This window comes from Lates calcarifer, linkage group LG2, assembly GCF_001640805.2.
Source record: "Lates calcarifer isolate ASB-BC8 linkage group LG2, TLL_Latcal_v3, whole genome shotgun sequence".
NCBI lineage: Eukaryota > Metazoa > Chordata > Actinopteri > Centropomidae > Lates > Lates calcarifer.
Genome location: NC_066834.1, coordinates 14,844,583 through 14,869,912, shown reverse-complemented (window position 1 = coordinate 14,869,912; position 25,330 = coordinate 14,844,583). Strand labels below are relative to the sequence as shown.

Here is a 25,330-nt window from a genome sequence, read left to right as displayed (position 1 = left end):
GTCAGAGGTCATGGTGAAAACTATGCATCTTGTCCTCTTAGTTGTTTTCTGGTTTGATTTCTTTTTAATACCTTACTCTTTTAAATCTAATCTTTTTTAGTATTTTATTTTTCTACTATTCATATTTTTTTTATTGGTGAGTACCATGTAGTTATTAATCACTGAATGTCCTTCCATTTTATTTCTGGTTTAATTTATTCAAACACATCTCGTTTTTGTTTTTTTTTTGTTTTTTTTAAAAAGTATTTTATGATCTTTTTTCACACTACATTTTTGTACATTTGTATCTGGTGTTTACACATTGAAAATTTGTGAGATTTATGACAGTGTTTCCTCAGTTTGTTTTTATTGACTTTACTAAAATTTCTTTTATTGTTTTTGTTGTTATTGTTTTTAATGTGTAAAGCACTTTGTGTTACATCATATGAAAAGTTCTCTCTGGTTGATAAATTAATGGAGGCTGTTACAGATCACTACAACACATTATCTGACATTGATATGATATTGAAATGATATTCAACAAGTAACAAACATTTTAATTGATATTGTTTACCTGTGACTATATAAATTGCCTCACTACGACAGTTTGAACTGTAATCCACTTACACAGATGTTTCCTGTGACTTGCCTTTGTGTTATATTAAGCTGAACTGAGGTTTTTGTCAGATGTGGGTGTCGACCAAAACAGCCAAGACTTCCCTGACAGCAACATTTTATGAACTTATATCATGTTGAATGTAAAAAGTAAATGTGCAGAGGAACCAGTGACTGCAGCTGTCAGATAAAGGTAGAGGAGTAAAGGTAAAGTCTTCCAGTAAAGTTCCTCCTTGATTTGTATCAGCTGTAAGTCAAACATGTTTATCGGTGTGTTGTTGTTTTTGTCTGTGTTCAGTTGTTGGTACATGTGGTGGTGCAGTGTGTTTTCTGTCTGCTCAGGTCGCCACAGCTGGAGTGTGATGTTCTGTACAACCAACACAGGCACACCTGTTTGTGACAGACTGGCATGAACCTTTACTTTGCAAACATCTTGCCGTCCTGTTTTGTTTTTGTCGTCAGAGTTGGACCCACACCTCCTCAGCCTGATCAGTCTGCTTTTTACAGGTCTGGAGGATCAGTTTGAACCAGAGCCTGAGACCTCAAAGACCAAGTTAAACCCAGAGTCAGCCGACTGATCCCTGCACTGTTCCACATCACTGTCAGAGTGTTTTCTTAGGATTATTATGGTATTAATTTCATCAGTATCACACAGCTCTGCCTCACTGGGAGTTTTACTGTACAAATGAATCTGTATGTGAATCCACAGCTCTGTACTTAAGTAAAAGCAACAATAACCCAGTTTAATAATTCTCCATCACAAGCCAAGAGTATTAAAAATAAAAGTACCACCATTATTAAGCACCACAACAAGATCAGGGAGTGATTCTTTTACCTGTTGATTTTACTGTTGCTGCATACTGATTATAGCAAAACAACACACAATACTTGAAATGTGTTTTAGGTTTTTTCTTAATTTGTAAAGTCAATAACTACAGCTATAAAAAGTCTCAAGTACCAGTGGCATAAAACTGTAATCAAGCATAAATCACCCAAAGCAGGACAAAGTGAAAGTGAGCACGAGCACAGAGTTCATTCAGAAAAACATCTCACATTTATTGACTTTTTCTTCTCTGGGGCAGGAGCCAAGGCTAGCAAACAATTGGCACAGAGACGTATGTTTCATTCAAATTTCCACCCACAACGACCTGAATCACAGGTGAAACAAAAACCTCAGAAACAAAACGAGACTTGACGTTCTACAGCACATTCCTGCGTCTGTGTTCAGAGTTAAAACATCCACAATGAAGCTGCAGCGATGATCAACAGGGACGTGCTGAAGCTCCTGTGCTGGGACCAGACTGTTCACAACTGATCTGGTGTCAGCTCCAGTTCAAGTATCTTTACAGTATAAAGGCCTTTCTACAAGCTGTAGCATGTTTCTGTTTTTGTCTGTTATTACAGTCATTGTGGTTCAGTGAGGCAACAAGAAAAGACACTAGACATCACAAACAGCTGCTGCACCAGCTTAACATCAGGTGCCAAGAAATCAACACTGCAGGTCGATGGGCTAACAGAGACATTTGAAACCACAGAGACCTGCACAGTTTGCAAAAACTAAAGATGTAGAAGAGGAGGCAGCCATGAGGGACGAAACTTTACAGACTGAACTCTTCATCGCTGCAAAACCAGAGCTTTGAAAGCAAGATGGTGACTCTAATATTTACCTGTTTAATCAGTTCAAACACATTCATTTAACTCATCTGTTTGACTTCATTTGTTTACACAGGGTGTTACTTTGTGTTGTATTCATGTGACCTGGAAGTTTTCGTAAATATCAGTTTCCATTCAAGTCAACATCTGAGTCACAGTTATGACTGGAAAGTTGGATTCTTCCAGAAATGCAGAAATCGTCATTAAGGTAATTAAACCCAAATTCAATTGCTAAAGTGCTGTATTATACAGGCACAGTATGTTTAAATTAATAACATAATTGATTCAAGTTACACTTATTGGTAACCATTAATAAGTTCTGTTATCAAGGATTTAATTTTAACTCCTGTAGCTGCACAATAAGGCCCCAAACATGGTCCTCACAAGTATGTAAACGCAGATGCCTCCAGCTACAAAAGATCCGATTCAGAAGTTGCTGTGTTCTGGGGCATCACCTGAAAAATCTTAACACAACTCAATCACAAGCTGCAGTTTGGGTGTTGCAGCTAGGGGGCGTTAACCGCAGCTGAACAGTTTGATGACGCTCTAGTTGTTGTCTAAGATGTGCTTTGCCACCTTGAAAACGCACAGACTGAACGCTCTGATGCGCTTTATTCTGCCCCCTAGAAGACTGATGTTTGTTACCCCCACCAGTGCAGAAAACCACACGATGACTAAGTTCACTGGGGTCGTGCTCTTGTACCAGGCATTGTCTTTTGTGTTTATATACTTGAATGAACCACATTTGAGACTGAAACATTGATGAGGACGTGAACGATTGCAAATTTTTTCTAATGTAGCACCTACTGTCTGAAATGTGTATCTGCTTGACGTCACAACAAAAGTACTATTTCCAGGTCCAACTTCTCCAAGGCTCTCCTGTTTTTAAGATGCTGCAGTGCTGCATCCTGGGTTCCAAAATAACGAAAATGGCTAGATATGGTCGTCTGTTTTCACCTTAGTTGAGTGAAGATAGCCAGCACAGAAAAGGACAACTGAAACATGAAGATGTGGGCTCATAGCAAGAACCAAACTGTACTGCTAACTGGTGCTAACATTAGCTAGGTTAGCTAGCTAACTTGCTGATGTCAAACTGTTTTTCTTCATTAGTTCAAAAATTGTGACTTATCACCTGCAGCCATTTCCTCTTCTCCTCTCGTCACAGTGAAAGCAGTAGAATGACACTGAACAGTTTTTTGGACTCTGTTCAGATCTGTTCAAACACTGGACACAGCACTGCACCATTTTGAAAACAGGAGACTCAGAGAAGCTCGACCTGGAAACAGTATTTTTGTCAGCCATGATGTGACGACTTCACAAGTGGACTGCAGTGCATGTTTGTGTCATGATACGACCTTTGACCTTTTGCTGTGTGAGTATAAACCAGGACCTCCACCTGAGGTTAAGCTGCTGCGGCCGCTGCCGGAGCTGAAGCTGAGTGTGTGAAAGCAGCTCTGACATTAAGGCAAACAAGACTCTTTGGCAAAACACAACAGACTGAAAACTAAAGAAGCCGCCTCGACTCTCAGCGTGTACACAGCCTGCTGGTGAAATAATAAACCTGTGGACGGCCTGATGATTGGTCTACACCTACACACAGATAAAACACAACACACAGCGACACAGACACAACAGAGTAAGGCAGTTATAGACAGATACACACTGTATAAATGTTCATTATGCTCTTTTTACACACTTTGGTCTTCCAAAATAAACTACTCTGTAGATTTGATATATTTGCAGCTTTACAAAATACAGTTTTAGATTTTATATGAGACAGAATAAATACACGTCAGACATGTGGATGCATGTTTGTAAAGAAAATCAGAGAAATAAGGCTTTAAAAGCTTCTCTCAGTTTAGTGTCAAACTGCAGGTGAAGCTGTACAGAGATCAACAGGCTCAGACTGGACTGCATTAAAAGACAATTCCACCTTATTACAGCATGGGTCCTCTATCCATCAGCTTTGATGATAGTGTATTCACCAAGTGCTCAGACAAAACAAAAGACCCAGGTTGTAAATAAAACAGACAATCCACCAGATTAATATGATGCAGATTTTGACTGATTACATAGCATTAAATATAGACTGTTTGTCCTATAAAGACCTAAAGAGCAGCAGTGACACTGATTCTGTCCATGAAGAGTTTAATAATTATAGTTTAATAATGAAGCTCCCTCAGACACTAACACCCTGTTAACACGTGGTATTAAACTGTGATCTGATTCCAGATAATAAATTATCATCATATGATAATTATGTGTTCTAATTCTCCTCTCTATCAGGTCTTTGTCCTCTGTAAATTAATCTGAGGTGGAAACAGATCAGCTGTAGTAGTCAGACATGGCTTTGTAAACTGAGCTGCTTCTGTAGGAACTGTCCAGTTTAGCTTCCATCTGGTTTCCTGATGCTTCATGTGACGAGGATCTAACATTTCTACTCATCACTGTAACTGTCAGAGCTTCTGTCTTTACATGTTAGATAACTGCTGATGAGAGCAGAGCTCAGTGGGATTCAGAGATCAGAGGTCATGCTGTAGAGACTGTGTTTACACTAGGGCTGACAGATATTGCAATTTGATTTGCAAGACATTTTTTAATGTCAATCTTCAGTTCAATATTCACTACATACATGTAAAATGTGATGGAACATTACTTTCACTTACTGTAACTTTACATTTGTCATTCTGCAGTGTTTCCCCTAGAATGACTGTTATGGGATGGTGGGGGGTTGCAGTTGGTGGTCTACATATCTATATACAGAGGAGAGGACTAGGTCTATCATTCCTGCCAGCAGAGCCACCATGGGCAGACAGCATGTGTTAAAAAACGCTGATAATTTGTTTGTGTGGACTTTCAGTTTATGCAGAAACATCTCTGCAGATTCTGCAGACGCCCGTAGGAGCTTTTCTTGCTCTTAATGTAAAGAGTTGTCATCCTGTCTCCTCTGCGGCAGCGGCCATTTTCCTCACAAGCTTCCTTGTGCGTGTTTTTGTTATCATCTAAACATGATGTGAACCTCCAGAAGAGGACTGACAAATCTGATCACAGCATGTTTACAGTTTAATACCAGGTGTAAACACACTTTTAGCTGATTGTTGATGTGAAACTCATCTGTAAACTGTGGATGTCAACAGTGAGCTCAGTGGATCTGACACAAAAACTCATTACAGCACCTAAAGTGGATTACTCTGCTGCTGAAAACAGTCCCCAAAGAGCATGCTATACCCTCCGGTTTGTTTGATAAAAACTACAGTGAGCAGCTGTTTTAGGAAATTTCTGCGCCTTCTTTTTAAATGAAACGATATATTTGTGTCATGAAGTTCTCCATGTGTTCTCACTGTTGTTTTTAATATGGAGTGAGGATCAGCAGCAGAGGGAAGAAACACAGCTGTGATGTCGACTGACATGATACTGAAGGAAGAAACTCTGAATATGTGGAGTTTTTTCACATAAAAATCATACAATTTACAAAACTTTTTTTTTTTTTAAAAGATATCACCAATCAGCTGTCAGTACCTTTATTCTGAAAATCTGAAAATCCCGTGTCAGACTCTCAACCTGCAACCCACAGGAGCTGGTGATATGTGGCGGCTGGTGATGTGCAGCTAAGACTTTAAAATGAGCTCAGACTACAGGAAGTGACGGATGATTATCAGATCAGACGTGAAGCTGCAGACGGAGAAGATCTAAGGTGAAACAGACATAGTGAGCTGGTTTCCTATTGGACGGCCTGACAGGTAGGTCTGAGTGTGTGTGTGTGTGTGTGTGTGTGTGTGTGTGTGTGGATTGGTGGATCAGTTCCTGCTCTGCTCTGCAGGTGTCGGATGTTTTACTGATCTGGGTTCTGTTGTTACAGCTGGGTGGGGCCTCTGCTGTGCGGCTCGCCACTGCCAGTGGGGGGCATCGTCACCAGGCTCCTCAGGTAGACACAGGGATTCCTCCTCCTCCCTGAGTTGGGGGCGGAGCCCGGTGGAGGCAGTGGAGGCGACAGGGGTCCAGGGGGCCTCAGAGACGACATGAGCGGCTGCATCTCCTGAGACGCTACCTGCTCCTCCTCCTCCTCTTCATCCTCCTTCTTCTTCTCTGAGAAGCCGAAAGAGCCCTGCGACACCTGAGCTCCGATGGAGGAGGTGCTGCTTCCAATGCTGCCTGGCGGGGTGTAGGAAGCCGGACGGGGTCCTCCCAGTCTGGAGAGGGCGCTGACCCGGGGGTGGATGGGCTCAGCGGGGGCGGGCGGGGAGGAGATGCTCTCCAGTGAGGAGATGCTCTGGTTCCAGGCCTGCTGGAGGTCCACGGGGATGATCTTTGTGGCCTCCACAGACACACAGGGAGGAGGTGAGCCCACGCTGCCCTTCCACGGTAAGTGGCTGTCTCCACTGGTGGGCGAGGAGGGGGCAGCTGTCGGACTCTGACACCCGTCCAGAGCTGCAGGGACTGAAGGGGGAGACACAACAGTTAGTGCAAGTGTTCACCTGTGCTTCTGATCAAATCATTACTTTATGATCATGGCTGCAGCTGTGCCATGTGATCACAGAGAAAGTTGGAGGTGACTAAATGTTCCTCTCCTCACTGGACAGATGTATTTGTTTGGGGGGAAACGATTCATGGCGATTCGTGGCATAATTTAGAAAACATGATGCACTGTGACACTGAAAAAATTTATCATGATGTGACTGATGTGAAGTAATTCATTACTTATATACACTGTGAATTAAAGTGAGTCGATCTGAACTGCAGTTTCTCTCATCTTCCCTCAGCCTCTGACAATGAAACGGCATCTGGCTGCTTCAGGTTCTGTTCAGTCAGATGTCTGCTGACTGCTCGCTTTCCTAGTGGCCACTAATCAGCTGAGTCACCCCCTCTCTTACTCTTATTCCTCTCACATAATTGTTTTCTCTGACAGTTAATATTTTTCAGACTCATCATCTGTAACAACTGTCACTCTTGGCTGTTTGACAGAATTTCCCCACACTTCCATTTCTGCAGTCAGGAGACGCTGTGAACTCGTCCTCACTCGTCATTAATTTATTTATTCCTTTCTTTTGCACTAGTCTGCAAGAAAGATTTGATTTTTACATTTAGTTTACAATAAGGAAAACACTGTAAGAAACTGGGTTTTGTGGCAACACAATATTTGAGGTAAGAGTTTTTATTTTGCAGTTTACACTAAGAAGGAATAAATAAGAACTCTAAGATCCTAGTTTCGTAATTTCTTTGTTAAATCTATCCATAGATGTATCATGAGTGTATTGAATCTTGAGCCCTGTATCGAATATCGAACCAAATCGTGACTAATTGAACTGTTACACCCCTAATATTTGTTTTGCAAAAGCTGAATTTCAGGGTAAGAAAGAAAAGCAGCCAAGTGAGGATGGATGGCTGAAATACAAAAACAAGTCAGCGTGTGGTGGCACAGCGTTTAAACTAAAGTGCAAACACTAAGCACCTCATCTAAATGAGCTATGGTGTATAATCACTGATCATTAGTTGTAGAAAACATCAGTAACCAGCTTTAAAACTGTATTTAAAAAATGGCTGCTGAGGAAAACAGTTGGATTTACCATCTCCCTCCATATACAACCACCTCTGCTCATGTGATTTCCATATTTATGCCCTGTGATAGTGACTGGGTGACCTCCATGACGATTGTGCGACTGATCTCAGGAGAAACACTTGTTGTGGTGAAGTTGGATTTCATAGCTCAATTTTTCTGTCGTGTTTGCACCTGATTTGGGTCGCTGTTTGGGCGTCTCGGCCTTGCGAGCCACGAAGGTGATCCCAACGTCGTCCTCCTTCTCTGCGTCAGAGTGTTCGGCTTTATCCTCCTCCGACTCCACGGGAACAACCACCGGATCTGAACACACATGTACATAATCCATCACTACGCAAACACACAGAGGATCTTTTGTACGAAGATCAAATGTTAATGAGCTGCTTACTTGCTAACTCAGGTATTTGTACAGGTGTGACAGTAGGTGTATTACAGGTGAAGGGCTCCACTGAGGCTGCAGATATTCAGAGCTCCACATTTTTGTGCCACTGAGCTGTTTGATCCCTGAGCTGCAGCTCTGTTCTCTAATTCTGCATAATTCTCTCCCATCAGTTTTCTTTATTTGCGTTACCTTTGTCCTGCCAGCTGACGTTGCGTCTGGGTTTGTCACTGCTGTCTTCCTTGGCGTCGGATCCTCGGCGCTGTTGAAAGCAGAATAAACACGTCAGTTCACCTGCAGCCATAACAGAAAGCGGCTGGCCCCTTCAATCAGCATGGCGCTTTGTGTTTCATCACAGAGAGCGGTGAAAGTTCCCTACTGTAATTAAGGAATCGTCAGAGAAATGAAACACGTCAGCAGATGAAGCTGTTAATTAGAGTTAAATGTGCGTTTCACAAACAGACGCAGGAATTTGAATGTGTGTGAGGACACATGAAAGAGAGATCACACACTGAACTGCTGCATCAGAGGCTCCACTTAACCTTTGACCTTTGTTTCATCAGGAGCTCCACATTGATTTTCCCAGTAAAACCAGAAAACTGGGGGAACTCTGGAATAATTCTAGACTTTCAGGGGTTTATTTTAATAATTCAGTCACAGAAGGATCCTGCTTTCTTTGTTTCTTTTATCCTAATTTAACAAAACATAAACTTTCACAGTCAGATTTACTTTGAAAAATGCTTTTTAAATTTTCTATCCCTTGGTGTTTATTGATGTTTTGGTGTAATTAGTCTGTGTTCTCTCTGTTTGTGCGTGTTGCTTAAATAAAAGTAAATGAATAAATAAAGCTAGTATAACCAGCTGTCAAATAGTTTCACCGAGAAAAACCAGCACCACTACTGACACTGCAGCTTCAGATTGTTGTGTATGTTATTATGGAGCCGAATCTGGGCCAATAGTTTTGTTTAAAAAAAAAAAGATCTGAAATTGAAAGTTAAAATTGTTCTCAAACTAAAAATAAGTGAAGGGAAAGTTTTTCAGTTTAAATATAATTTTGATTCAGCTTTGGAATTCTTTTGAATAAATTATCTGTTTCTATTTTTCACTTTCATATATTGAAGATTGAGGTCTTATTTTTTCAGTTGCAGATTTTGTGTTTTCAGGTTAACTTTTTTTTCTTTTCTTTTTTTTTTTTTTTTACAGTTTCAAATCTTTATTTTTTTTCTTTCAGATCATATTTTTCCAGTTTCACACTTCTGGCTCAATCGCGTTGCCTTCAGGAAACATAGGTACTGCAAGAAGTATAACACTTTCTATACACTATATTCACATGATTGACAGTGAAAAAACGGGCATCAGCTGGTGATGTCACCTTCTTGAGGCTGCGCTCCTTCTTGTGTCGTTTGTATCGGGTGGATTTGAACGTCTCCATGCGGCTCTTCATGTTCCTCTGAAACACCTCCCGGTCCTGACGCTCCTTCTCCCCCAGAGGCATGAAGTGTCGGCTGTAGTGGGACTGATACTGAATGGCAACAACACAACGTAGTCAGGACACAACACAACATGCATACTTGACTACAGGTTTACAGAGGTGAAAGGTATGGCCGTGTTTGTCCATTCTGTACCAACACTGTAACACAACTACAGTTTACACAGCGTTAAAGTGTCATCTTGTATTAATGAGATGATACATGGTCTGTGCTGAAGGACGTCCATCATAATCTCTCTTAATGATCTCAGGATCTTCCTCTAGTCTTTGAGGAAGATCCTCTTCAAGGACTCCTGAGACCTCAAAGAGTCTTAGCAGCTACTCAGGTACAAAAATAAACCCCTCAATGACCCTAGAACCTCCTGCAGGACACCCACGACCTCTTTAAGGACCCCCTAGTGCCTCTGGAGGGAACTGTAAGTACCCCCGGAACTTCCTCAAGGCTGTAATGACCATACAGATGGGCCACAAGAGGATCCACTGAACATAGAATAATAGGGATTAACAATATCAAAATATCATGATATAATATATATATAATAAATAATATAATAATACCTCGGTAACAACTCCATGATAAACTATTTATTGCAATATTTTTTTAAAAAAGCTAATGAAGACTTGGAAAAAAAATCTGTTGAAGATTCATTTTAAAACACAAAAAAAAGTCATATTCCCCGACGTGTAGGTAACTTGTCTGCATATAGTTTTTTATCTGTCATCTTTTCCCCTCTCTCATTTTGTGACACAGGGAAACTGAAATGCTTCCACATGTCAGATCTAAAAGATGCAGGAGCATCCACAGTTTCAAAATTACAGTTTTGCCTGGAAGACCTATTGTTTGTTACTGAGGTCCACAACGATATTGAGACACTTTTGTTTTTATGATATTGTGAAATTGACGATACCATTACATCTCTATTAAATCACTTTTTTAAGTTTTGTGTGTGTGTGTGTGTGTGTGTTACCCGTCTTCGGGGTTTATACAGGTTTTCTGCGAGGACGTGGTGCGTCTCGGTGTCCTCCTCCACTTTGGCTCCGGGGACATTATCGATCACCTGGAGGTCCAGACACACACCACTGCCATTCTCACGCCTGGAACACACAGTCAGTGTGACAGCATGAAGTGTTATAGTGGGTGTTTCACACACACACACACACACACACACACACACACACACACACACAGTCATGTGACTCACAGGTAGTTGGTAACATTGGTGACTTCAGGGAATGAAGCTCTGCTGGCCATCGAGGGCAGAGACAGTCTGGCTGAGGTCAGGACGTTCCCACCCTACACACACACACACACACACACACACAAAAAAGGTCAAAGGTTAAAGGTAAAGGTTGATGGTTAAAAGCATTCTTTGTCTGCTTCACCTTTCATCCCGGTCAATTGTTAATTTCTCACACCAGATTGTTATTGATGCTGTTTCTCCTTTTAAAGACCACATTTCCCATAATCCCCTAATTCTGTCTCACAGATCATGACTCCAACAGTAACCAGAGGTCAACAGTGAGTTCAGTTTGAGCAAACTGTTGCAACAGAGAAACATCCTGAACTCAAACTGACTTCAATCAGTCACTGTTGAAAATAAAAATTTATTGTTCACACCTGCAGAAACTTTTAAAAACCACTGTGAAATCCTGGAAACATGCTCTCAGACTGACTCAGCTACAGCTCAGAATTCCAGGCTTTTCCAGGATGTGTGTAAACGCTGCTCATAAATCGATTTATAGCTGTAGTAATTCAGCCCTTGAGCTCAGATCAGTGAATCATCACAACCTTACCTGCACATACAGTTTAGCTCTTTGTGTGATAATACAGAAAGTTTAAAGTTGATAACTTTTGTAGTTTTCCTGTTTCGGGTCAAAAAAAATTTAATGTTGGCACAACTTCGGCCTTCATGCAGTCATCCACCGAACGTGGATTTGAACTCATCCAACTGATCTGGCCCCTCTGACCACTACCTATATATACTGTATATAAATTAAGTAAGAAGAAGAAAGTGAAGGGGGAAATGGGCAGCCTGCTTCATGAAACCTTCCCTTCCAGCTTTGTTTCCCTCCATAAATCTGTTTCATTCCTTTTCTCACCTCCCACTTTGATACTAATATAAGCAGAGGTCACAGGGAGTGGTGTTTATCTCTCTCTGTATTTTATGATTGACAACATTACAACTGCTCAGCCAGCGGCTTGGTTTGTCCAGGGAGGGTCTCCTCCTCTCCAAAACAAACAGACCTGATAATTAAAACTGGAAAAAACACTAAAAAACAGTTTCATGTTAAAAATCAATGTTTCTCTGTGACACTCTGGGGTGAACACAGGACATGGAGAGCAGCTGTTTGCTCAGCTTGTTTCTCCGATTACTGAAGATCCAGACGTCTGTCGACAAAAATCCTTCATCTGGTTTAAGATTAGAGTTATAACGTTAAAAAAAAGTGACAGGGACTTGAAACAGTGAGAAAGTAGTCAGCTGAAAATGTTTCGATGTATGGCCAACAGCCAGCACTTGAGGAAAACCCTGAACAGGTTCACTCATCATTTAGAGATATGTGCTCAACTGATTCTGTTTTTATTCTAAAAGGCCTACTGAAATGAATTTAAGTCTCAGATTTTACTTCTGAGTCTTGTTATGTTTTAATGTTTCTTCTGCTCAAAGCTTTTCCGCTCGCTAACAATAAAAACCTGGTTAGTGGCTGCTCAGCTTCATGAGAGAGTGTGTCTCACCTGGTCGATGACACTGATGGCATCCCTTATGTTTATCTTCTGATAGGCCTCCCACAGTTCACTCTTCCTGTAGACAGACTTCCTCAGCAGCAGCTTACTCAGGTAGTTCTTATCAAACTGCTCCCACCTGAGCAGGTGACGCAGACACAGAGACTCAGCATGGTCCACAACAACTGAAATCAACCAGCTCCCCCCAGTGTTCACTACTGGTTATTACAACAATTACAGAAAATAGTGTGCGTTTTATCTCATTATTATTCTGGTGTCATTATAATAATGTTATGATTGTGTCTCAGCAGGACTCACTTGTCTCTCCAGTGGTGGTATCCCTGCAACCCTGCAATGTCCTCCACTGCTGTCAGGATGTGGTCAAAGGCCTGAAAACACACACACACACACACAGACACACACAGCTTTTTGAAAAACTAGTTGGAAAAGTTCTGGGAAAGTTTGATGGGAAGAATAACTCATGTGTTCTGATGGACGAGCCACGATGAAAAGTCAAACATAAAAGGAACAATGAGAAGAAATCAGCTCCTCAGGATGTTGACAAATCTGGATTTAGGGATTTTGTTTTTTACCAGTTTCTTTCTACTAAATAAAAGTCTCCATGAAAAGTGTTGCCAGTGTCTCCTGTGGATTATTTTCAGACTCTGTTTCTGGAGAGAGATGTTGCTGTTGTATTTTTAAAGCTGTGAGCAGCACAGAATAAATTCTGTGCACCTGCACTGTGGTAGAACTCATCTACAGACCTGGACAGAGACAGCCCCACTGCTTAACCTCTACAATAATTCTTACTTAATGAGCAAATCCTGCACAAACTGAGGAGATAAAACCCTCTCAGGCAACAATGTTTGATATTCTCTGGGGATTTAAACAGACTGTAGTTGGTGTTTTCAGCATATATGACATTTCAGCCTTTTTAAAGGTCAGCAGCAGCTTTAGAGATGAAATATTATTTGCTTTTTATTTGAGGAGTTGCTGGTTTGAATTTGGATAAAGAGAGCCTGGCTGTTTCTTAGAGCAAGACGCTGACCCCAAGGATGGGGTCTAAACTGTACCCTGATGTTAAAGCTGTATAACAAGCTGCAATATGAAGAAGAAGAAGAGGAAGAAGAAGAAGTCCTCTCACCCTCTCGTGGATCTCCTCGTTGATGGTCGGCTTCCTGCTGGTGGAACGAGGAACTTTGAGCCACTTCACCAGAGGTTTGATGGTCAGACCCTGACACAAAGAAAATACACTTATTAAACCTGACACGATGATTTCTACAGCCTCAGAAACTACGACTGACACACAGAGGACAAGCAGCAGGTTTTACTCTCCTGCTGCAAATATCAACAGATCAGAGGATGTGTGTCCCAGAATATTCTGCATGAAGCTGTGACGAACAGCTCAGATCAACAGAAGGAAAAGAGCTGAACTGATGAATGAACAAATGAACTGCATGCATTTAATAGTCTGATCATTTCACAGTTTCTTTGTACTGATCCTGGAACAGCATGTCTCCCTGAATTCCCAGCAAACGAGCCAATTTGTGAATCCCTAAAAAGATGTGTATGTATGAAGATAATATGAGGTTTCAACGCTCTGGATTAGACACAACAAGTGGTAATCTTCTTATGTTCCTGTGTTTTCAGTGTAAATGTTCAGTGTGTGTAGACAGACTGCAGCCTGACCAGAAAATCTGTGTCTCCAGCATCTCAACATTAATCATCATGTTTGACTCAAACATCCTCCTACAGACTGGAATTCAACACAAATATAAACAACATCAGACTCATTTATACTGAACTTTTCAAAGCAGACATTACAAACATCAGCGACCGGTGTCTAAACAGTTGTCTGATTCAGTTAAAATCCATAAAAACTAAATGAACTCTGGGAGAACAGCTGTGTCTGCTGGCCTCTCATTACTGACGATAATCAACGCAGCACAAAACACACAGCTCATCAAACCCAGAGACATATTACAAAACAATTACACACACAGTAATGAAGACCTGCAGGTCTCATCATACTAACTGCAGAGCCTGTGCCCACAGTGAAGGATGGTTTTTACATCACACCAACAGCGGTAATGGTTCAGACTGAAACATCTCAACAGCTCTGTGGTGCCATAAACCAGGAGTCAGGATTTCAGTGATCCACAAGAGTCCACAGACAGCAGACGCCTGTTAGATCATGAAAACATGTAACCAGCCAAAAGCAGCTGCTGTTCTGAAGAGCTGACCTCCCACCTCCTCACATTTCCTTGAGTATTATTTATTATTATTATTATTATTAGGAAAATGGGTGATCAATTATCAATTAGTAAAAATATTATATACTAAAAAATTCAGTTTTTCCTCAATGAAATCTGTATTTCAAGAAAAAAATATATGGTTTCACAAAAATGCTCTTAAACAAAGCCTTTGGAGTTGAACTAACAGAAAGTAAAACAACAAAAAGGCAGTCAAACCAAAACAAATAACAAATAACAAACCAAAGCTACAGCGCTCAACACAAACACAACTGAGAGGCTTTTAGAGACAATACAGAAAAGTTATCACCGGCATTGCAACGTTTACAATGAGCTTTGTTATATCTCAGCTTGAAATGGTCCCACATCAAACTCCTGCTCTCTTAATGTTTATCTTCGATCTCTACAACAGCTCGGGGGCAGCTCATCATATTGCTTCAAGACACACTACACAACATTGTTGATACGAACGTGTCGATTAAATTCAAAGCGATCGACAAAATTCTTAGCGATCAATAATCTATCATCGATTAATTATGCTCATCCCTAGTTTGCAGTGTATCATGGATGTGCAGACAACTATCACTGGATTACTGTGATACTAAAGAACAGGAGGATTAAAAACAGGAGGATTCTGAATAAAGTTCTGCAGCTTCTTTTTTTCTCTGATTTGATATCTGCGCGTTCAGATCAGATCAGATTCAGATTAGAGTACGTTAATCAGAAACCACAACGTCACAATATTTGTTGCGTTTGTTGCAGGTCATTTGTCATCTGCTGTCAGTATAATAAAGGCACGAGAAGCTAAAAAAATAAATTACAAAAACTTAAGAATCTAATATTTTTTATCTTGTAACTATGAGATAACTTTGTCCTAATTTATCTACATCTGAAAGTCATAATTATAATATACACCTGAAGAGTTCCTCTTTGTTTAATCTATTTAGTTTCTACTGCACCATACAGTAAAATCTGCAGGGACACACTCATCCTGACAACTACAGGGTTCAACAACACAGCACACAGCACATCAGCTGTTTATCAAGAAGATAACTCAGTAAACAGACGACATTTATACTAATTACCACCATCTGCTGAAGTCTGTGTGATTCATGATGGGAAAGAGGCAACACCGCCTGAAGCTCAGAGAGGGGATCAAAGCAAAGAGCCTGAACATGAACTCACTTCAGATTTAGTGTCTATTTACACTCTTAGATCCAAATACACACTCGCTCATTTAGCTGTATGATACAACAGAGGAAAGTGGTGGAGGTTTTTCCACTTTAAATTGAACGAACATGATGCAAAGCATATTTATACTTTACACCTTGTGGATGTGTGTTAGTGTCTTTTTGTGTGGCTGAGGTTTGGCAGATGTGTGGCCCCAGCTCATATCTGCATCTTTAAGATCCAGACAGGTCTGGTTCTACCAAACTTCAGAGTAGGTTTCTGTCTCAGTTCATCCATTACTGACCCTTAGCTCACCAGGCTGATGAAAGCACTGACCATACGCCACATTTACTTTTACCAGTTGTTTGGTGTTTCTATTTAAAACACAGACCAAACCTGAACCTGAAGCTTCACACAACAAAACAGTGTCTGGTACTGTCAGCTACTACAACCTGTCATTAAGTATCTCAATCTCCAGAGGATGCAGCATCCTTTACATGATCTTTCCTCTGGTGACATCTTCATGTTGAGACTCTGAGAATAAACCCCTGTGAACGGTGTGAACCAAATCACAGTTGAAGCAGATAAAAAGAGCGTGGCGTCACTGACAAATGATCATCACTGAAGAGAAATGAACATTATACAAGACTCAAAATGGCAACATCGCAACTGAGCTGCAAATTAATCAATCAGCAGGACTGTTTTTTGTCAATAAAGATTTAGGTGTGAAAAAGCCTCTAAGAACACATCCATCATCAGGATGTTCTTTACAACACTTTCATGTTGTGGATGCAATTAACACACACACAGGTACAAGGACTTAATGATCCATCAGGCTGTCATCAGATACAAGTATTTTCCTTCTCGCTGAGGGAGGTCAAAGGACACACACATCATTCTGGTTGCTGAGCAACATGACGTTGGACAGCAGCTGCAGTGGCTCAGCAACAACAGTTGCTGCACAGACAGAGAGCCTGACACTTAATTCCTACATGAAAATTCAAACTTTGGTTCAGTAACAAACTGTTTGAGTTCAACAGAGTGGTTCACCTTGTGGTCCACAGAGGGCGCTCTGACATTTCACTACCAACTTGACAGATTGCTCTGTCAGTAAACTGAGCTGATCAATGACAATGGAGGAGGACAGTATTGATCAGATGATCAGGACTGAAGCCTCTGAGAAGCAGAGTGTGGAATATTCTGGGTTCTTCACTTTATAGATGGCAAAATGACAAAGACTTTCTCAACATCACTAAGTTTGTACCAACGCAGACGGATCAGAAATCTGGATCAGGTGTTTCAAGACCACATGTTTCTGTCACAGCACTCCAGACCACAGGTCCAGGCTTATCAAAACCAGGATAATATGACTGCATGTGTAACTCATAACCAGGAAACCAGTTCACATGTAAACACAAAACATAGTATCAGGGAGTCTAATCTGAACAGGAAGTGTTGTTGCTTTTACCTGGAACATGACTGTGAAGAAAACGACCACAATCGTTGTGGCGACAAAATAATCTTTGGCTTTGACTTGATTGCCGTCCAGCAGAACCACCAGAGCGAAGGCCACTGCCCCCCGCAGGCCACCATAAGACATCACTACCTGGTCGATCTTGTCCAATGGGACGAGCCGGAAGCGGTTCAGAACCCAGGTCTGACCAATGACACCTGGAGAACAGAAGTTACTAAATGTCAGGATGGTGGGAGCGCTATCTATAGAGGAGACAAAGATTTACTCACTTAATCTCTCAGAACCTCAAAATGCACCTAAAGGATAAAGCTAAATAAAATTTCAGGAAATTTCTCCGAGAAAAATACTTCTTGGTTAGGTTAAAAAACTTAATTCACATGGCCACTGCTTTACATTTTAAATCAGCAGGGAGACATGGACCTGAAGGAGAAAAGAGGTTTAAAGGTTAAAAAGGAGTTTTTCTCTGCCTGACATCAGTGTGACATTTTAACCTGCGCTGTAAAGATCAGCAATTGGCATCACAAAATCGTTCAGGTGTGAAGTTAAAATGTCACAATCTGAGGCTGAAACAGAACAGACCGGGCTGCTTTATTCCTCCACTGTTCATAAGAAGAAAAATTATGACAATTAACAAGTGTTTCTGTCACATAAACTGTCGCTGGGCCATCAATGTACATGATAAAGAAACTGTTAGGTAGAACAAAACTAAGAAACAGACCGACAGCTCTAAAGACAAAGATGAAGATGAGGGTGCAGGACACTAGGCCAGTGTCCCAGGCCCACTTGGACTTGTCCACGGCTGAGATCCCCAAGAAAATGAAGATGATGGTCTCGGCAATGCTGGCCAGAGTCTTCATCGTGTACTTCACCGTGGTCCGAGACTTCTGGGAAATGTTGGCCTCCACGTATTTATTGGCTCCGATTCCACAGAAGGTCATACTGAGGAGAGAGAGGCAGAAGGAAAAAGAAACTGTAGTTGTTGGTTTCTTTCTCTGCTTTCTTTCTAACATCCAAAATTAGATTCTTAATTATTTTGCAGTTAATTTTATATTTTCACAATCTGTTTTCTCTTTCCTTGCGCAGAGGCTGAGTATACATTCTCCACACACAGAATCTCACACGAGGATCATCATCACCATCCTGCAAAGGTCACAGCCTTTCCACAGTTGATACACTGAGCCTCAGTCACATCTACATCTGACCTTTGTATGTTTTTCACACACACTGAACAGTGACTGGATTTTGCATGGTTTGTGCTCAGGCTGTGTGTGTGCCATTGCACAGAGCTTAGGTTTAACAGCATTAAATGTTTTCTTGTGATGTTGATTGAAGAGCTCGGATCTCACTCTGCAGTGACTCTGCAAGGTAAAATGGGATAACTGATCCTGTATACAGTAGCTTTAACACAAAAAAGGAACAGGACAGTCCCAGTGTTCTTCATATTCTTATTAAATTATGTGACAGTGATGGGAGATTTATAGACATTTGTCAAAGCAAGATGGACACATTTATTCATAATAGCAGCACTAAAACAAACTGGGTTTGGGGCTTCTAACTCTAGGCGGCTGAGTTGACAATAGTCACTATATGACCCATGACCATAGTTTAGCTACGGTGGACAGGAGAGAAAACAAATGAATCCAAATTACATGAAATGTGTTTCCATCTACATAAACTACATGGTTTAAAGTATGTATGTAATCAGGAAAAGACCATATAGGGTGCAAAGTTAGACTGCCGCACAAATTATACGGCTTAGTGCCTTAGGTAGCTACATTATTAGCATGCTACGCAACAAATATGTTATTACCTGACTTCTCTGGAGATTCGCTACCGCGCGTAAATTGCGTGTTTGGTGTCTTCAGCTCTTGTCGAGTGTGCCATATGCCACCGTTTTAACACTGGCACAAATTATTTTCTAGTTAGAATAAAAACTCCTATGTAGTACTGTGTTAGCAACATTCTCAGAGCAGTTTTCCCGCTTTGCTCACAGTTGCTTTCAGTTGGAAAACCGCCACGCTCGTCAACGTCACTTCTCTCATCTCTCATTGACCAATCAAAATCAAGAAGGGGCGGGACGTCCATGATGAGAAAATGCGGAATTGCTAGAAGACAGTTTTTGTAACCTAGCAACAGTAAACTTGAGAAAGGCGCCTTGAAAATTAGATAATTAAGTTCAGCAAAAACAGTTGCTTGTGGACATTAGGGGCTGTTGTTCGCTTCTTCTTAGACACGATCTAGTGTGTATGCTAAAAAGATAAATAGTAACAAAGTAGACCAACAATAAAGCACTTCACAGTATTACCGTATATTACACAGTATATGCGCAAGGGAAAAAAGAGTGTAACGACTAAACCGGGTATAGTGGTAGATATGTTCCTGCATGAGGCACAGAGAATGTGATTACTGGGCGATACAAATACACTCTGACATGCTGGTGATGCTGGTCGATCTGGTTGCACTCGTTGACTTACGACAAAATGGCAGACAGGGAGAAGAGCTCAGCGGTCAGGTAGGCCAGGTAGACCAGCAGGAAGACAAAAAGGGGCTCGATGATCCTGACCTTCTTGGTGAAACGAGTGATGAAGCCCAGGATGACAGCAAAGACCAAACCCACCAAAGTCCCCCCAATGCTGACGATGAGGAAGGAAGCTGTGAGAGGAAGAGGAGGAGCAGGTGAGAACCAGAGGACTAAGAGACCGATTGCATTTTGTTCGTTTCTGTGGACTCACCGACTCCTTTGAAGTAATCTGCTGTCTGAACGTTCTCTGCTCCCACTTCCACAAAGGAAATGTAGACTTTATATAAAACCTACAGGTAGAGAAAAAAGTTTTGTCAGTTACAACTGACCTATGACCCCTACGACCCCCAGTAACTGACTTATGAACCCTATTACCCCCAGTTACAGACCTATGACCCTCAGTAACAGACTACACTGGAGGTAACAGACCTATGACCCCTATAATTACCAGTAAAGAGTTGATGTCAACAAACAGTATCTTAACAAACGGTGACCGTGTTTTAACAGCAGAATAATGTTGACTGAGCTGTGTTAATGTCATTTTCTGTAAAACACTAATGATGAAGTGGAAACACTGGATGTTGCAGTCTGGGAAAATAAACAGACCCTCGGTCTCTTTTCTCCTTTCTTTCTTGGATTGCAGGTCATGGCTGCAGTATTCCCACACTTTGGTTTTTTCCATTTGTTGGTGGGATTAGCTCATATTCTGAGTGCTGCTGAGGATTAGAAAGCTGCAATTACATTAATCTGCTCAGAACCGTTTAATCTCATGTTTCTGAGTAAATGTGAACTTTTTGCTCTTCTTGCTGCCGTCTGTCTGTTCATCAGACATCCTGTTGTAACTGTGGAGAAAACTCAGAACTTTAAAGGAACATGTTAGGTGCTTTCTTCAGCGGCGTGTTAACCAACTCTGCAGTGTTTTGAACTATGACCCATACGACAGACTAAAAGTCAAGATATCTGCGCCCCTGCTGCGTGGATTTGGATCATTCCTGTTTTTAATCCAAGTCTCACAACATCTACAACTGTCTGAAAGTTACATAATAAGTCACTTTCCCTTTAAAAACCTGTGAAGACACAGCTCGGCACAAAAGGTTCCAAAATACAGACGTGCTGCCAAAAAACACAAACAAAAATACTTGTACTGTTACTACTAATACTCCCACTGATACTAAATATTTTGCAACTTCGACTTATCCAACTATTCATGGATGGATTAGTGAGCCTACCGGCACAGACCCAGGGGCCTCCTGACCTTGCAGGCCGTCAGTATGAAGTAACTGTTAATATTCCTTGTTAGAAAGTTACAGAACTCAGTGAAAAGACGCACAAAGAGATGTACAATGACTATATATAGGAGGGGTGGGGAAGCCTTTTATTCGTCTATGCCAAGGGGCCCATTGTTTCATAATCCGTCCATACAACTATTACATAATACTAGAAATACAACAAGAGCAAAGTGGGCACGAAGAACAGTAAACAATACCCACACCATCCCCCTCCCCTAAACACTGTATTGTAGTCATTACTGACCTTGTAAGCCTCTCTGTTTCCATAGCAACACACCAACAGACCTCACATGATGAGGTGTGTGTGTGTGTGTGTGTGTGTGTGTGTGTGTGTGTGTGTGTGTGTATGTCTCACCACAGTGACGGCGTCATTGACCAGCGACTCTCCAAACACGATGATGAAGAGCGTGTCATTGACATGAACCTCCTCAAACACAGCCAACACTGCCACCGGGTCCACGGCCGAGATTAGCGCTCCGAACAATAGGAAGTCCATCAGGTCTGCCTGCACGCGCTCATCTGCACACGCACACAAATAGAAACACACCAGAAACATAACTGACCTTTGACCCCAGTAAAAGACCTATGACTCCCAGTAACAGACCTATTATCCCTATGACCCTCAGTGACTGACCTATGACCCCCAGCAGTTTGGCGGCGTACAGGCAGAATCCGGTGCAGAATGCGTTCCACAGTGTTCCGACCACTGCGTACGTCAGGATGGCTCCGAGATTGTCAAAGAAGAGGCGGGCCGGCATGAAGTACCCAGCATCTCCCACGATGGTTGGCAGCAGGAAGAGGAAGAAGAGGGCAGGCTCCAGCTGATACAGCTGCTTCTTATTGGCTATGAGGACGACCCCACCCAGGACCAGACCCAACAGGATCAGCATGCAGCTCTCTGGGACCACGGTGGTGAACCGCTGGGAGAAGTGGAACACTGCAGTTCAACAAGGAAACACAGGTAGATTCTGAAACTGAGAGGTTTATTACAGTGTACTTAATAACAGAGGGAGCCAGCGTATGTATGAAATGAACAGGATTGTTCACGTGTTCATGTAACGGAGTAGATGACATAGATTATAGGTGAGGATTCTGGCACTGTGACAGAAATATCTAATTTAATTAACATGAACATATTATCTTTGTTGGAGGAAATAAAATCTAAATGTTGTACTGGACATCTTTAACACCTTACTGGAGACATGCCATGTGCCAGGCTGCTTTAAGGCCTCTACCATCATCCCTGTCCCCAAAACACCAAGGATCACAGGACTTAATGATTACAGACCCATCACCCTGACCTCTGTGGTAATTAAGTCATTTGAGCGCCTTGTGCTGTCCCACCTCAAATCCATCACCAACCCACTCCTAGACCCCCTGCAGTTTGCCTACAGAGCCAACAGGTCTGTAGACGATGCAGTCAACATGGCCCTCCACTTCATCCTGGACTCCCCAGGAACCTACACCAGGATCCTGTTTGTGGACTTCAGCTTCACCTTTAACACCATCATTCCAGCACTGCTACAGGACAAGCTCTCTCAGCTGAGTGTGCCTGACTCCATCTGCAGGTGGATCATAGACTTCCTGTCGGACAGGAGGCAGCATGTGAAGCTGGGAAAACACATCTCTGACTCTCGAACCATCAGCACCGGCTCTCCTCAAGGCTGTGTTCTCTCCCCTCTACTCTTCTCCCTGTACACCAACAGCTGCACCTCCAGTCACTCTGTCAAACTCCTGAAGTTTGCTGACATCACCAACCTGGAGCTGAATGCCGTGAAGACACAGCTTCACCCTGCCCCATCATCCTGTGTGACTCCCCAGTCGGAACTGTGGAGTCTTTCCGTTTCCTGGGGACCATCAACACCCAGGACCTCAAGTGGGAGCTAAACATCAGCTCCCTGATCAAGAAGGCCCAGCAGAGGATGTACTTCCTGCAGCAGTTGAAGAAATTCAACCTGCTAAGGACAATGATGGTGCACTTCTACACCTCCATCATTGAGTCCATCCTCACCTCCTCCATCACAATCTGTCCATCAAAACCAAGACCTCACGCCACAAGAACAGTTTCTTCCCGTCTGAAACTGGGCTCCTCAACAAGATCTATATATTAGATTAATATATATTTATGTTCCTTGTAAATTTAGTTTTTTTCTTTTTGCTCTTTCTAGTCCTTAGCCTTACTTCTACTTCTCTATATCTGTCTTTGTCTACTATCACTGTTCTTTAGCACCAATATGCCAAGACAAATTCCTTGTATATGCAATCTTACTTGGCAATAAAGTCTGATTCTGATTCTGAAACTAGAATTCCTGCCTCTGCCAACCAGTCTAATTGCGGTTAATTAGTGCGTGAGTCCTTGAGTTATAGTCATGGAGACCTTTGACCCTTGACCACCAAAATCTAATCAGTTCATCTTTGAGTCCAAGTGAATGTTTGAACCAAATCTGAAGAAAAACCTTCTTCCTACTGAGATATCATGTTCACAAGAATGGGACGAACACAACTCAGACCAAATGTGCTACAGTCATCTCTACAACAAACACTGTGAATGCGTCAAAACTCATGACAATAAACCGATACAACTTCAATTTGATTTGAAAGCTTCAGCTGAAACTCTGCTCTCCACAGTATCATATACAAAATCACTACCTGTGTTTTCATTACTAATTTATGAAACCTCACTGCTGACATAGAAAATGTTCTGGATAATAACTTCAGATGTTTGTAAGCAAACACTAGTATCACTCAGACTGTCAGCTGATGGTACATGTTAGATGGTAAATGAACTGAACTTATACAGTAGTTTTTTAGAGTAGTTTTTTAGACTCAAGGACACTTTGACATAGACCTCTCCTGAGCCACAGCAGTTGCTGAGTAAAGTTTGAAAATGGTTCAAAAACCACAGTGACTGGTCGCAAATCAGAAACCTCCTCCTCTCCTTTATTCATGAAGGCGGTGTCTGATGAGTCTTTAGAGTCCAGCATAGTCTTGTTCTGAAAGCATCAAGTCTCTCCTGGACTCTGCAGGTTCAGGATGAATGTGAGGAAACAAACAGAACAGAGCTGCAGCTGCTGAGTCGTGATTCTTTTCAGATCTGATGCACCTGAGTTTAAATATGTGTGGTCAGGGTCGGGCGATGAGTGAGATCGTCATTTTTCACTCTTTTTTAAAAAAAAAAAAAAAAAAAGAAAATCAGCTGCCGTGCCACTGTTGGCGTGATGTGTGCGCACATCCTTGGGCACGTAGTTAGGAATCCATCATTTAAGGTCTGTTGTGAGTCATGACGAGAATAATGACAGCACACGCACGCGCACACACACACACACACACACACACACACATTAGTGACGGTCCTCGTAAATCAACTCGAGGATAAAGAACATCAAAGAGTGAAGTGAACACACTCTGTCTCTGTCTCTGAAATCAACAAAGCTTTTTTTTCTCCTTTTAACAGTAACTGATGATTCATTAGCATGAATCAGACACATCTACTTGTTTTTATGTTTTCACTTTATCTACATCAGCGGTTCACACCCTCCAGTCTCAGTCACTGCAGAGAAATCAAATAAAAACAGTGAGTATAGATGTCTGACACACGCCTGTTGTTCCTCCAAATGCTTCACTTCCAAATCACTTCATCTTAATTGATTATTGGTTTGGTGAAAGATTTTTCCCTTAAAGGTAAAAAAATAAAAATGTGAAGCTGGACTCAGATAAGTTTTCTGTCAGCTCTGGTTCGTCTGTTACAAAGATCAGACAGTTTGTCCTTCAGCTTCATCTTCATCAGTCACATAGCTGAGATCAGCTGTTCTGATACCACACTGACTGACCTAAGACAGCAGCTGATCTCCAGTCAGTTTGGATAGACGGTCGTTTTTACACTCAGCTGAAGGGTGTGAATCAGACTGAGAAGACGGTGGAGGAGGAGGGTGACCGTCCAACAAACACACACCAAGGTCAGTGAGACAAACAGTTGTTTTCAGATGATTATCACTGAGTATCTGCTGCTACTTGCAAGCTGATCAGACAGAAATTGAACAGTTATAAACCAATCAGCTTCAGCATTAAACCACTGACAGGTGTATAACATTAATCACCTGGTTACAATCCAACGTTCTGCTGGGAAACTTTGGGTCCTTCATTCATCTGGATGTTACTTTGACACCCCCATGGCAACAGCACTCCCCAGTGTCAGGGGCCTCCCCCAGCAGGACAAACCCACCGCACCACCGA

The 25,330-nt window shown here is 41.8% G+C and overlaps 1 protein-coding gene across 1 annotated transcript in view; it reads right to left on the bottom strand.

The window, feature by feature from the left end:
- Window positions 1–1,268: 1,268 nt before the first annotated feature.
- The window catches only part of slc9a5 (solute carrier family 9 member A5), a 30,104-nt gene continuing 6,042 nt past the window's right edge, over window positions 1,269–25,330 (bottom strand). Inside the window, exons 2-16 of the mRNA XM_018692812.2 lie at window positions 21,732–22,034; window positions 21,453–21,616; window positions 20,020–20,098; window positions 19,762–19,939; window positions 18,006–18,226; window positions 17,282–17,484; window positions 13,536–13,625; window positions 12,710–12,780; window positions 12,404–12,530; window positions 10,872–10,963; window positions 10,638–10,764; window positions 9,553–9,702; window positions 8,373–8,442; window positions 7,976–8,104; window positions 1,269–6,684 (exon numbers count right to left, since the gene is read on the bottom strand). Of these exons, the coding sequence (XP_018548328.1) occupies window positions 6,101–6,684; window positions 7,976–8,104; window positions 8,373–8,442; window positions 9,553–9,702; window positions 10,638–10,764; window positions 10,872–10,963; window positions 12,404–12,530; window positions 12,710–12,780; window positions 13,536–13,625; window positions 17,282–17,484; window positions 18,006–18,226; window positions 19,762–19,939; window positions 20,020–20,098; window positions 21,453–21,616; window positions 21,732–22,034 (2,588 nt within the window). The 3' untranslated portion in view covers window positions 1,269–6,100. The remainder of the gene's footprint in view (window positions 6,685–7,975; window positions 8,105–8,372; window positions 8,443–9,552; window positions 9,703–10,637; window positions 10,765–10,871; window positions 10,964–12,403; window positions 12,531–12,709; window positions 12,781–13,535; window positions 13,626–17,281; window positions 17,485–18,005; window positions 18,227–19,761; window positions 19,940–20,019; window positions 20,099–21,452; window positions 21,617–21,731; window positions 22,035–25,330) is intronic.